This window comes from Pantherophis guttatus, chromosome 1 (assembly GCF_059756535.1).
Source record: "Pantherophis guttatus breed Tessera chromosome 1, ASM5975653v1, whole genome shotgun sequence".
Taxonomy (NCBI): Eukaryota; Metazoa; Chordata; class Lepidosauria; order Squamata; family Colubridae; genus Pantherophis; species Pantherophis guttatus.
The window spans coordinates 179,867,826-179,881,916 of NC_142063.1; the positions used below are offsets into that span (position 1 = coordinate 179,867,826).

Genomic DNA, 14,091 nt, shown 5'->3' on the forward strand with positions numbered 1-14,091 from the left:
CCACAAACTGGGTCCTCAATTTACCTACCTTAGAAAGGATGGAAGGCTGAGTCAACCTTGAGCCTGATGAGATTCGAACTTACAGTAATTGCAGACAGCTGGTGTTAATCACAATGCTATCAGTCTGCTGAGCCACCAGGCCCAAGATTTGAACTCGCAGTAATTGCAGGCAGCTGACAGCTAAGTGCTACTTAATAGCGCTTTAGTCCACTGCTCCATCAAGGCTCTGATATAGATGCAAATCCAATCTGGTTAGTTTCACTATTCAACAAGTTGCCTTCAACTTCCATAGAGAAAGTGAAAGTAGCTCACAGCCCAAAAAATATACAGTGAAGAAAAGAAAAAAAGTTGACATTAAAATACATCATGAGGTTAGAGTAAATCAGCCTGCAACCAGTCAATTAACTTTTAAAAATAAGAATCAAATTAAAAGAAACAAGCTTAAAATGTGCAGTTAAAAGCCAAGGTTAAGCCATGCTTAAAAATCCGAACAGCTGAGAGGAAAGATGGATACTGAACTCTCCAATTGCTGCTACTAGGAATTGCAACCTCTCCCATCCAATTACTAACCAGACCTGACCCTGCTTAGCTTCCGAGATCAGACGGGATCGGGCGCTTTCAGGGTAGTATGGCCGTAGGTTTACCCACAGAGTAAATGGTTTATCCGACATTATATAAGAAAGATCTTAATCCGAAATTGGGAAAAAGTCAGTAAAAAATATTACTTTAAAACGCCTTGTTGGTTAACACCTTTAGAAGCAGTGACATATCCCAATCTTTACAACGTGGCTAAAAAATTAACATATAAAGACTTGTTGAACGTACAAGGGAGATTAAAGTCTAAACAGGAATTAACCTCTCAAGGAGTGCAAATGGATTGGTGGAGTTACCTGCAGATTCAGTCTAAATACCAAAAGGATAGAGATGGAAGAGGTATTGATGGCGACCTACAAGAGTTAGATAAAATCTTGATGGGCCAAGAAAAAGGCATGATTTCAAAAACTTATAAACTGCTCATGAAAATAGAGATAGGTGAGGAAATAGTCAAAGATTCCATGATCGCTTGGGGGAAAAATTTTGGGTATCCAATACACTTAGATAAATGGCAAGAGATTTGGTGGGATAATATGAAATTAGTAGTATCCACGGCCAATAAAGAAAATATCTATAAAATGATATACAGGTGGCACCTGCCTCCCGATAGACTAGCTAAAATGTTCTCTGGGCAGTCGGCGGATTGTTGGAAATGTGGATGGGAACATGGCACCTATTACCACCAGTGGTGGACGTGTCCGAAAGCAGTGATATTTTGGGGGAAAATTAAAAAATGGCTCAATGAGATCTTAATGTTAAAAATCGATTGGCCTGCTCGGTGCTAAACTGGAAAATATAAAAAGGGACTTATGCTATTTGGCACTACATATCATTACAGCGGCGAGACTGATGTATGCTCAACTCTGGAAAAATCAAAATATCCCAACAGAGGAGGCTATTATAAAAAAAAAAATTAGAATGTGCGGAAGCAGATATGCTAACTAAAAAATTACAGGATAGAGAGCAAACACAAGTAGGTTTAGCTTGGGACAAATTCTATAAATGGTTAGAAAAGAGGAAACTATAATCCACATTAGATGAGGAATGGTATTTAATGAGAAATTTATATTATATAGGATAAGTGAGGTCGGATAGACCTAATTGATGTATTAAGGTATATAAGCTGTTCTGTCTTCTCCGGAATATAATTTAGAGTTATAGTACCGAATATTTGTTCATTAAGGTACTATATGGAAGTACATATGTTTATTGTTGTATTGTTTTTTGTGTGTCACTTTATGTTGTGTTGTCTTTTCTTTTTAACTGAAATGTAAATAAAGATTATTTTTTTTAAAAAAAGGAATTGCAACCTCCAGGATTCCTCTTCCTAGGAGTGTCCATGGTTGTCCGAGAGCTGTTTTGCATCATTCCTAGCTGCTCCCATTTGATCAAGGGAGCCGGCTGCCAAATTGTCAGCAAAATCAGCACTTCATTGGCAGGAGAAGCAAATCCCTTCACCCACCACTTATGTATGCCACCTTGGAGGACGGTCAGGCCTGCCTCCATTCAAAACTCAAAAAAGAAAACCCCCAAATCCAATGAATTAGAGAAGAGGTACTTTTACTAAGTTTGAAATGATAGTAGCGAAACAAGGCAAGATCTCATTCAAAATGTGCAAAAATTACACATTGAAAATCATCTCAAATCCATCCCCTCATGGTCCAGCACTGAGAGTCCAATCAACATCCAGTATGATGTTATGGGAAAGCTCCTCTTCAGGTGTTTCTCGCATCTGGAGTCTCAGGACTTTTGGCCTTGACGGAGTATAAACAGCTCCACTCAACAGTGCCATAATTCATGAGTGCAAACCTCCCTTCCAGTTCTCATGGGACTACTACACACTAGCTCGCTTCCCCATCCCAAGTGCCCATGCCCCACTCCCTGTTTCTATGTCAGCCAATAGCAAGCACACTGCAGAAACCTATTGTCAAGGTTCCAACCAATGCTGTAACAAAAGCAGGAGCCCCAACCATTTAGCAAGAAAAATCTGGTTTTATTAAGAGCGCCATGTTGACATGAACTAAGTAAAGCCAACTCTGACTTCCCCCAGTTCGTGCCTTGCCCCTGACCCTGTTGCCCCCTCCCCACAAAATGTGTCACCAGTCACATTCCCCAATGTAGCAATTTTGTGGGTTGTAGAAGTCACTCCTTCTGGCAGGTCTCCGTGAAGATAGCCTTGACTTTGGGCGGCTAGGATGTGTTTTGTTTTGACTGATGTGTGAATTCCTCAGTGCAACTGCGAGGTGCAATTTCCTATTCCCCTGCCTATGGCAATTCGGGAGCCGATCAGGAAAGCTTCACGAGTTGACATTCGGCTTCCCTCTCTTCTGGAAGGCAGCCTGTTCAAAACAAAAATAATTTGAGTATAAGTCTATCTTTTCCAGCGCTCTGCTCCTGCAATCCACATCTGGGTTGCTTTCCTCATTGCTTCTCTTTGACTGGGTGATATTTTTCAACTGTCTCTCTCCGTGCTGTGGCCACGCCCCACTTTCCCATGATTCACCAGTCTTTTCACTCAGTCGCTGACTGACTGGTGTGCTTTTCTCTTCGTGCTGATTTTTTGGACTTTAGCTTCATTGAGTTAGGCTTTTTTTCTTTATTTTTCTTAGTCTTTTGTTTTTACTCGGTGAGAGCCTTTTCGCTGTGAGCTGCAGGGCGTGAGAGAGGTGTTCGGGGATCCGACCCGCCCTCCGCCCGGGATTCTTGTTATCTGCCGATCGCAGCTCGGGATTCCGACCCTTCGGGGCGGTTCCCTATCCTCTTCTAGCCGCCGGCGTGTGCTGCGGGGTTTTTGCGATTGCCGCATCTCCCCCCCCCCACGCCGTTTCTTTCAATTTTCCTGGCTGTCTTAGGGCGGCTCCAGAGCTCTCTGCAAGGTTTGCCCTGCAGGCTCTGATGTTGGTTTTCCTCCACCGTTATTGTGTTTGAGCGAGCTTGCAGCACGTCAGCAATTTGAATTTGCCACTCGAGTTTACAACATCTGAGCAGCGTCGGAGGCTACGATCTACTGCCAGATCGCCCAGAAGCACTGCGCTTCCAACGGTGTTGAGGTTTGCTGGTGACCGGCCCTCGGGCGGCGCCTGGGACAGTTTTATTATCTGTTTCCTGCCGCACATTTATCCCCTTACCATCGCTTGCCTCCCTGCGCTGTCGGCCATTTTACTGCGACGCGGCCGCCATTTTGGTTTGTTGTTTTGGCGGTAATTTTTTTTCTACGAGAGGGACACATTCCTGACGGCAGAATTGAAGCTATCCGCTTTTTTGACGGACCGTCATTGTCCTATTGCCCTATTTCCTTACTTTAGGATTAACCTTGGTGTGCGCTCTGCTGTGAATACTTTTCAATTGTTTGTGGCAATCGCATGTTGGCCCTCTGACTTTGGGTCCTTAGCGAAATCAGACTCTTTAGCCAGCCTTTTCCTTGTTATTCACCAGCTTGGCTACGCTGCAGCAGTTACCCTTTAGCCTTTCCTTGCTGGCTGGGTGTATATAAGTCAGATTGTTCCAGTTGTTTTGTTCTCTTTAAAAAAAAAAAAAGGAGAAAAAAGAATATATAAAAATAACAAAATACAATAACAAACAATAACAAATTAAAAATAATAATAATAATAATAATAATAAAAATAATTTTTATTTACATATGGCAGATGCTTACCTGTCGTCTGACATGGAACATGAGCCTAGCCCACCTAGGGCTCCGGCCAAACACAAGTCCAAATCACGTGGCAAATCGGCTTCTATTTCTGAGAGCTCCCGCCAGTCTAGGTCTATGTTAGCGGCGGACAAGGACGCTCAACGACGCCACAGAGCTCTCGAGCGCCAATATGACAAGGCCAGACAGGCCACCTTGGCCTCTGTTTTTGCCACCGACCAGACGCCACATCCGTCGTCTCCTTCTCCCAATCGAGACTCTGCTGCTGCTCCAGCTCAGCCTGGTTTTTCTGGTCTGCTATCCAAGAGAGCTTCTGTTTCACTGCCAGATGTTTCGTCGGTGGGTTTGATTGCTCCCACCCCTCCTGCTACTTCTCGTCCTGAGGCGACTTTCACACCAACCGCAGCTGGTCTTCGCGGACCTGATGGCCAGTTATTGTCTTCCCAGGTGGATTTGCAACTCTTGCTGTCTAATGCTTTATCCTCCCTGTTGGCCGCAGGGATACAACAGCCGTCCATTCTACAAGCTCCATCGGCTTCCTTTCAGGTGCCTCAACCAACTCCTTTGCCTCCTTCGAAACCGTCTCTCCACCTGGCACCCGAGTCTTCAGAGGACTCTGATCAAGGGGATGATACAGTGGAAGACTTGGAGTTTTCGGAAGACAAGGGCCTTGCACCTGATGTCCCTGCCTTTGCTGGCCTTTTCAGGCCTTCCTTGTTCAAATCCCTCCTGCATAAGGCGCGTCAGATCACGAACATGTCTGTTTCAACGCTGGCAGCGTCTGAGTCCGCATCCACGTCGGCTCCCCACGAGGCTTTATTTTCATCCTCCAAACCGGGCAGGGACTTCATTCCCTGTCCTCAGCTTTTTTCTGACGTCCTGCAGTCTCCTTGGTCTCAACCAGCTTCGTCTACAGGCCCCAATAGTATTGATAAAAAACTGTATTGCGCGGCACCGGACTTGGATGCAATGCTGAGTTTGCCCGCCGTACACACACCTATTGCCAATCTGTCCTCTTCTTCACTACTGTCTACCGACTCGTTAGACGGTCTGAAATCGGAGGACAGGAAGTCTGAGTTATCTTTTCGCAAAGAACATCAAGCCTTGGCATGGGCGATCAAGACCGCGACCGCTACGTCATTTTTTAATCGAGTAACTCTGCTTTGGCTGAGGCAACTTCAGGATACACTACCACCGGAAGATACTCGCGTACATCAAGACATAAACAAAATTGTGGCTGCTACGGAGTATTCGGCCGACGCCTCTTTGAATTCCGTGAAGTTCGCCTCCAGGGCTTTGGCTTCGTCAATAACATCACGTCGCTTGTTCTGGCTTAGGAACTGGAGGGCCGACTCCAAGGCCAAATGGCAATTGGCTGCGGCTCCATACAAGGCTCCGAATCTTTTTGGCTCAGCTCTTGATCCTGTTCTTATCGAGGATAAGGACAAACGGAAGATTATGCCAACATCTTCTTACCGCAGACCGGAACGGCGTTATACGCCTTACTATCAACGACAGTCCTTTCGTGCGGCGTCCGGACCGGGTGGTACCTACTCGCAACGCCCTCAATTCTTCGGTTCCGACCGCTCTTCCGATCGCCAGCAGTTTCGCGACAGGTCCAGAAACCCTGCTGCCTCCAAGCGTCCCTTCCGGGGGTCCGGATACCGTCAATTTCGCAGGGGGAAATGACTGCAGGTCGCAGGATCCCATCGGCGGTCGCCTGCAACTCTTTTATCATCAATGGGAGCAGTCGACCACGGATGCATGGATTCTCCGTACGGTGTCCGCCGGCTTGTCGATCGAATTCCTGGGACGTCCTCCTTCTCACCACGTTCGTTGTCCTGTGCCGCGCTTGCCCGAAATGGGTCGCCTTCTACAGGAGCAGATCTTACATCTACTCCACATCAGAGCAATAGAGAAGGTCCCGCCGGAACAACATGGCTTGGGCTTCTACTCAACTCTCTTCCTTGTCCCGAAAAACTCCGGAGGTTGGAGGGCCATCTTGAACTTAAAACATCTCAACCTCTCCGTTTGTTATCGCAGATTCAAGATGCACTCCCTGGGGTCCATCCTAGGGGGGATTCGTCGTGGAGACCTCCTTCAATCAGTCGACCTCAGGGAGGCATATCTGCATGTCCCAGTATTGCTGGCACACAGGAAATTTCTACGCTTTCAAATTGGGGAAGACCATTATCAATATTGCGCAATGCCCTTTGGCTTATCCTCTGCCCCAAGGACCTTCACCAAATTAGTAGCAGTCGTGGCGGCTTCCCTCAGGAAGATCCCGGTACGGGTACTCTGTTATCTCGACAATATCCTGGTTTTGTCATCTTCCAGGAGTCAGGCAGCTCGAGACCTTCGACTCGTCATCACGGTATTCCAGAACCACGGATTTTCCATAAATTTTCCAAAGAGTCACCTTCACCCGTCCACGTCGCTACTACACTTGGGGGCAGTGATCGATTCTATTCAAGGTCAGGTCTTCTTATCCCCAGACAGAATCCTGAACATTCGAGATCTGATACGTCAAATTCTATCTCATCGGTCCACTCCTCTTCTCCAGCTCTCACAACTACTGGGGAGGATGATCTCGTGTTTCTCGATCGTGCCATGGGCTCGACGTCACGCGAGGCCGTTGCAATGGTTCCTGCTCCCTTTCCAACATTCGGGCCGCAGCTACTCCCTCCACAAAGTGTCACTTCCACCTCAACTTCGTCTGTCGTTCCAGTGGTGGATGGGTCCAGCCATCCACAAGGGCTCGCATTTTCTTTTCTTTTCTTTTTTTTTTATAAATACTTTATTGAATTTTCCAATTTTTAAAAAGACAATGTACAATTTTCTAATACGGAACCGACTGACTCTGACCTCGGATGCCAGTCTTCGGGGCTGGGGAGCCCTCCTTCAAAATCAGGTAGTGCAGGGCCGCTGGTCCGTCTCAGAAAGAGACCACAACATCAATCTCTTGGAACTGAGGGCCATCCGGCTAGCCCTCCGTCATTTTCAGCCTCAGTTGGAGGGTCACCACATTCTTGTCCTCACGGACAACATTACAGCCAAGGCCCATGTAAACAAAGAAGGAGGGACACATTCGAGGGCTCTGATGTTGGAAGCGGAAACTCTATTCCACTGGGCGGAACGCCATGTTCTCTCGTTGAGAGCCGATCACATTTCCGGTGCGGACAACGTGCGGGCAGATTGGCTCAGCAGGCAAAACCTCGATCAATCGGAATGGCAGCTGGATCCAAACCTTTTTCACGAAGCCACTCTCATCTTCGGCATGCCGGTCATAGACTTGTTCGCCAGCCCGTCGAACACACAGCTACCGCAGTATGTGACTCATTACCCATGCCACACAGCGGTGGATCACGACGCGCTCCGGTGCCGTTGGCCTCCAGGGCTCTTGTACGCCTTTCCCCCGATTCCCTTGATTCCTCAGGTGGTTCGGAAGCTGTTGGAGGAACGGGCCGAGCTGATCTTGGTGGCTCCCGACTGGCCTCGTCGGCAGTGGTACGCGGACCTTGTGGCCCTATCGATCCGCCCGCCTTGGCTGATTCCACCAGAACGTGTCTCCCTCCATCAAGGAGCCATCGATCATCCAGAGCCAGGGTGGCTACGATTGGCCGTTTGGCGTTTGAGCGGGTTATCTTGCGAAAGGACCGGCTCCCCGACTCCGTCATAGGTACGATCCAAGCTTCGCAAAGGCCATCGACATCGCGCATATACGAGTCTTCATGGAGGTCCTTCTGTACCTGGTGTGCGGCCAACCTGGTGGACCCTTCTTCAGCTCGGATAGAGGACGTCTTGTGTTTCTTGCAAGCTGGTTTAGACAAGGGCTTGTCGCCGTCTACTCTTCGTCGTCAAACGGCGGCACTCTCTACAGTCATAAGGTGTCCTCCATACTCCTCTTTATCTCTACATCCCCTACTTAAGGGGTTCCTTCACGGGGCTATGAATCTGTGCCCTCCTCCTGTGCATCGATATCTGACCTGGGACTTGTCCTTCGTCCTTCAGGCCCTGATGTCTCCCCCTTTTGAACCTCTGGGATCAATTCCTCTCAAATTTTTGTCGTTCAAGGTAACTTCTTTTGGCAGTCACCTTGGCCAGATGCGTATCTGAATTCTCAGCTCTGTCAATTAGGAAGGATCTCTGTATTTTCCAGCCTAATACAGTGATACTGCGTCTGGATCCTGCATTCTTACCCAAAGTGAACTCATATTTTCATCGTGCTCAGGAACTCATCCTCCCGGACTTCTGCCCGTTGCCGAAACATCAACGCGAAAAGGACTGGCATACCCTCGATGTGCGTAGAGCACTACGTCGCTATATTCGCAGAACTGAATCCATCCGGAAAACTGAAGCTCTTCTGGTTTCCTTTCATCCACCGTCCTTGGGCCAGAAGATTTCTCCATCCACAGTGGGCAGGTGGATTAAGACGTGCATAGCTACAGCTTACAAACAACACTCTGGACCTGTGCCGGGTCGAATCTTACCTCACTCTACACGTAGTGCGGCATCGTCGGCCGCCTGGGCTACGCAGGCTTCAGTTTCCGACATATGTCGGGCCGCTACTTGGTCTTCTGTGACACCTTTCATCAGGCACTATCGGATTGATGCTTATGCTTCTGCCGAAGCTTCCTTTGGCCGACGTGTCCTGCAAAGCGTCCTTGAGGTCCAGGGCTCTGGGCCCAATTAGTTTCCCACCCTCGGGATCTGAACTTTGGTATATCCCAGATGTGGATTGCAGGAGCAGAGCGCTGGAAAAAGAACGTTGTCTTACCTGAACGTTCCTTTTCAGCTCTCTGTGACTGCAATCCACTCCCACCCTGTTGGGTTTTTTTCACTGTTTTGGCTTCGCACTGGTTCCGGAGTGCAACTTTGTGTGCTTTACTGTTTATTCTGAACAGTATTATTTTTTTCATTTAGGTGGTCACGCCTTCGTTCAAAGACTGGTGCATCATGGGAAAGTGGGGCGTGGCCACAGCATGGAGACAGACAGTTGAAAAATATCACCCAGTCAAAGAGAAGCAATGAGGAAAGCAACCCAGATGTGGATTGCAGTCGCAGAGAGCTGAAAAGGAATGTTCAGGTAAGACAACGTTCTTTTTAAGTGTGTGATCCCATCCCAGGCTTGGTGGGGTTCTTTTCGTGGAATGTGCCTATGAGGCGATCAGCTTGGATGTTTCTGCTCTTTACCTAGAACACCTCTGATAGAGGGTAGCCCCTCCACTTGATTAAATATTGGAGTTTCCCCCTGTGCCACCCAGAGTCGAGAATGCATTGCATCTTGTAATGGGTTTGGTCCCCTATTACCACTGGATCCAGGAGCTCATGGGGTGATGGTCTCAGGGTCAACCCAACCACAGGTTTTAAGAGGCTGCTGTGTGGAATACTGGATGTATTCTCCCCAGCAGTCAGGGCAGTTTCAATTGCACCGTGACCGGGTTGATAATCTTTACTATGGGGAATGGGCCCATGAATTTAGGTCCCAGCTTCTTGCTGGGGAGCTTTAACCTTAAGTATTTGGTAGAGAGGTAAACTTTCTCCCCCAACTGGAATGGCCATTGTGGGGCTTGGTTTTTGTCTCCCTGTTGCTTGTAGGTCTGCGCCGCTTTAGCTAGCACTTTCTTGATGTTTTCCCATGCCACTTTTAGCGTTGACAGCCAATCAGTCAAACTGACTGAGGACGGGGGTGGGCGGGTTTCCCTTGGATATTCTAGCATTGGGACAAAGTCCATACCACTTACTACTTTGAAAGGGGCTATTCCCATGCTACTGTGAACAGCATTATTGTAAGCACCTCTGCAAATGGCAGGAAGTCCACCCAATTGGACTGTTGGTAGTTCACGTAGTACCTCAGGTACTGTCATGGTGTTAAGTCTCTCCACACCGTTATTGGAACTTGGATGGAAAGACGAGCTAAGGCCCTGGGCCGACCCAATGGATCGCAAGAACTCCCTCCAGAACTTAGCTGTGAACTGGACCCTTCTGTCCAAAATGATTCTGTGCAGGTGGTAGATGTGCTTCAGGAACAGCTTGGCTAGCTAAAGGGTAGTCTGCTACAGGGTATGAAGTGTGTCTGCTTGGAGAATAAGTCAATCACAGTCCAGATCACAATGTTCTCCCTGCTCTTTGGCAACTCCACTATAAAGTCCATTGCAATTTCCTCCCATGGTCTCTTTGGCTCTGTCACCTGTTGCAGCAACCTGGGGGGTTTCCTGGTGGCACAGATGGTGCAGCTTTTTACATAACTGTCCACATCTTTCTAAATGCCAGGCCACCAAAATTGTCTCCTCACTAAGTGTAAAGTTTTTAGGAATCCAAAGTGGCACGCCAATTTGACATCATGACTTCTTTGGAGAATTGAGGTACGGAGGGATTTGGGGACTCAGAGTTTTGTTTCCTTCCACACTAGGTCCTCCCTTATTTTCAAGATGTTGGTTGTCACGGAACCAGGAGTCTGCTAGCAGTTTGGTTTTGAGTTTTGTAGTTAGATCGCTTGCGGGTCGGACTTGCCAGTCGTGGCATTGTCGTCTGGTGGTCACTTGGGCTGCTGTTTGGGTAGGGGGAATGATGGCGTCTACTACCTCCTCCTGTTCGCACTTCTACTGGGGCATGCAGAAGAGGGCATCAGCTAGGAAAATCCTTCCCCCTGCCCCCAGGATGTATTTTAGCATGAAATTGAATCAGTTGAAGTATTGAGCCCAGTGGACTTGTTTGGGCAATAGTTTCCACAGGGTCCTAAGGGTCTCCAGATGTTTGTGGTCAGTCCAGACTTCAAACGGTTTCTCCCCCCCTTCCAGCAGGTGGCACCAGGTTAGCAGTGCCCATCTTACCACAAAAGCCTCTTTTTCCCATGCAGCCCATCACCTCTCTGTGTCTGAGAGTTTGCAGGAGGTGTAGGCGCAGGGCTGTAATTTTCCTTAGCTATTCCTTTGGAGTAGCACTGCTCCCACTGCCATGTCACTGGCGTCTGCTTGAATGACGAAGGGTTGTTCTGGGTCAGGATGCTTCAGCACCAGTTCCTTTACAAAAAGTTTTTTTAGTGTTTTGAATGCCTTTTGGCAGGTTAGGTCCCACTGTATGGGTTGTTCCGGGTGGGGCTTTATCCCTGGCCCCCTGTCTTTAGGAGGTCTGTTATGGGTTTGCCAGTCTTTGCGAAGGAGGGGATGAATTGCCTGTAAAAGTTTGCGAATCCTAGGAAGCTTTGTAGCTGTCTGTAGGGTGTGAGGGGGCTGCCAGCCTAGGCGGCTTGTACTTTGGCTGGGTCCATCTCTATGCCCTCATTTGACCCTTGGTAGCCCAGGTAGTCTAGCTGTGTGTGTTGAAATTCCCATTTTGACAGCTTGTCGACAAGTTTGCCACCAGAAGTTTTTCTAGTACCTGGCAGACTAGGAGTCCTCGATGGTCTCAGTGTAGATGAGGATGCCATCCAGGTAGACAAGGACTCCCTTATAGAGGTGCTCATGCAGCATCTCATTTATTAATTGCATAAACACCACTGGGGAGCCCTGCAGTCCGAAAGGCATTACTTTGAATTGGAAGCTCCCTAGGGGGCAGTTGAATGCTGTTTTCCATTCATCTCCCTCCCTGTTGCAGACTTGGTAGTATGCTTCTCCGAGGTCTAATTTAGCAAAGGCCCTTGGCTAGGTGAGACAGTATGTCCTTCATAAGAGGGAAGGGGTATAGGTTGTATACACTAATGCAGTTTATACCCCTAAAATCCAAACATAATCTCATAGTTCCATCTTTTTTTTCTTTAAATAGGACTGGGGCTGCAACCCATGGCTTGGCTGATTCGATGAACCCCCTTGCTAGGTTTTTGTCTGTGTATTTGTGCGTTTTTTGCATTTCCCAGGGCGTCATGGTATACAATTTGGGTTTGGGTAGTTTTGCCTTGGGGATGATTTTGATGGCACAATCCGTCTCGTGGGGGGGTAGGACGTTGTACTCGGCCTCGCTGAAGATCCTAATGTTCTTTGGGGATCTGTTCGACCTCTGGGGTTTTGTCAGAGGTGGCTGCCAATTGTTCTGGTGGGGCCTTTGGGGGGGGGGTTTCCTGGGTGGGAGATGCTTCTATTTGCTGGTGTGGATTGGGTTGGGGTCCTCTTGCTATCCTCAGCCTTCGGCTGCCCCCTTGCCACCAGATTGTCAGACCCCACTTGTCTAGCCAAGAGAGCCCCAGTATGACCGCATCTGTCATTTTGGGGGCTATTATGAATCGAATTGCTTCCCAGTGGTCCGCTAGCTCTAGCCTCACAGGTGGGTGGCATATAGTCCCCCCCATTAGGGACCCATTGACCTGTTCGAAACTGATCAGGTGGGCCAGTTTCTTCACTCTAATCCCCAGTTTCAGGACCATGGTTAGGTTAATCAAGCATCTAGTGCAGCCTGAGTCTTTTAGGGATTGCAAAGTACTCTCAGTCCCTGTTTATGGGGTTGTGAGGCATGTTGGGAGGACAAAGGGGTGGATTGGTTCACTCACCATCAGGTCATTTTCACCTTCGTCCTCACTGTCATAGGGATCCGGCAATTGTTCGTTAATTGGCTGGAGTCCCCTCCCCTTCAGCTGGGTGGGGAGGGACATCTACAGCCTGGAGGGCTTTTTGGGATGTGTCGGTGGCACACCTGGGGCCTCATTCCGGTTGGGTAATGGCTCTGGCTTGGGTTTCAGAGCTGGGGTCACACATGCTGATGAAATGTGGCCCATCCCTCTGTATCTGTAGCATTTCAACTGGCTTCATGGGAAGGTTGGTCTTGGGACCAGCTGTGCTGCTATGGCCTCCCGTCAACCGGATGGTCTCCGTCTGGTTGTCCTCTCTCCTTGTATCCGGTTGCTTCCACATGTTGTTGGTGTGCAATCCGCAGTCAACTTTTGTGGCTACTTGGAACCACTCAGAGAGTCGGTTTGAAATGTCCCAATAGGCAGTAACTTGGGCTATTTGCTTGTCCAGGTATGTTCTGAAAAAGTGAACTAATAGTCACTCTGGCAAAGCGGGTAGCTTCCCCACAACTCTTCTGAATTCACGGAGGTGTTCCTTAATGGGTCACCCTCTTTCTTTAGGTTTCGAAGCTCATCCTCCATGTACTGATCCTCCCCCACCTCCTCAAATCTGGCTTCTAGTTCTTGTAGAAAGTTGTCAATGTCTTGCAGCTGGAGGGCTCTCCTCTTATGAGGGCTGTTAGCCATTCCTTTGCTTCTCCCTCTAGTCCCCCAGTGATGGTATTCACCATGGCTCTGTGTGAAGGATAAAGGTGTCCATAGCGCTCTAGGTGGACTCTAGCAGAGTCAAGGAATAGAGCCAGTTGATCTGAGTCCCCATCGAATTTCCTCCTGAATTGGGGCAGTTTGTTTAGCACTGCTCCTCCCTCATCATGTTGGCCCCCATATTCCTGTGCTTGGTGTGATTGGTGGTCTCCCTTGGCTCTATTTTGTAGAGGGGGGGGCGCCTGCCTTGGGCAGCTTGCCTTTTGTGCGGAGGAGCCACCAGTAGCAGTCTCAGTCTCATTCTGATGGGTGGAGAAGGGGGGTTGAATTTCTGTCTGCTTCTCCTCACTTCAAAGGGCTCAGTTGCAATCCCCCTCTTCTTTTGGGCAGCATGACAGCCTCTCATCACAAAGGGTGGTTTGGTCAAAGTTCTCCCTCAGTTGTTCTAAGGATCCTCCCAAAGGTTCCATCAGAGTTTTTGGGAGTCTGGCCTCTTCCCAATCCCTCATCCATTCCAGTCTTCCTAGCTCGCTCGGGTTTCTCGGGTGCTAGGGTGAAGGAGCTCAACCTCAGCCACTTTAGGAACTTTTTTCTACCAATACTCATCCCTTTTTGTTTCGGTCGCTGAGGCAGGCATCTC

The 14,091-nt window shown here is 48.5% G+C and overlaps 1 protein-coding gene across 3 annotated transcripts in view; it reads left to right on the forward strand.

Moving 5' to 3' along the window:
* UGT1A1 (UDP glucuronosyltransferase family 1 member A1) overlaps window positions 1-14,091 on the forward strand; it is a 39,860-nt gene that overhangs the window by 12,771 nt on the left and 12,998 nt on the right. Inside the window, exon 5 of one of the 3 annotated variants that reach the window (XM_034426213.2) lies at window positions 9,170-9,926. The exons of the other annotated variants lie outside the window; for them this stretch is intronic. Within the exon in view, the coding sequence (XP_034282104.2) occupies window positions 9,170-9,353 (184 nt within the window). The 3' untranslated portion in view covers window positions 9,354-9,926. Of the gene's footprint in view, window positions 1-9,169; window positions 9,927-14,091 lie in introns of those variants that run through there. 3 annotated transcript variants of the gene reach the window in all.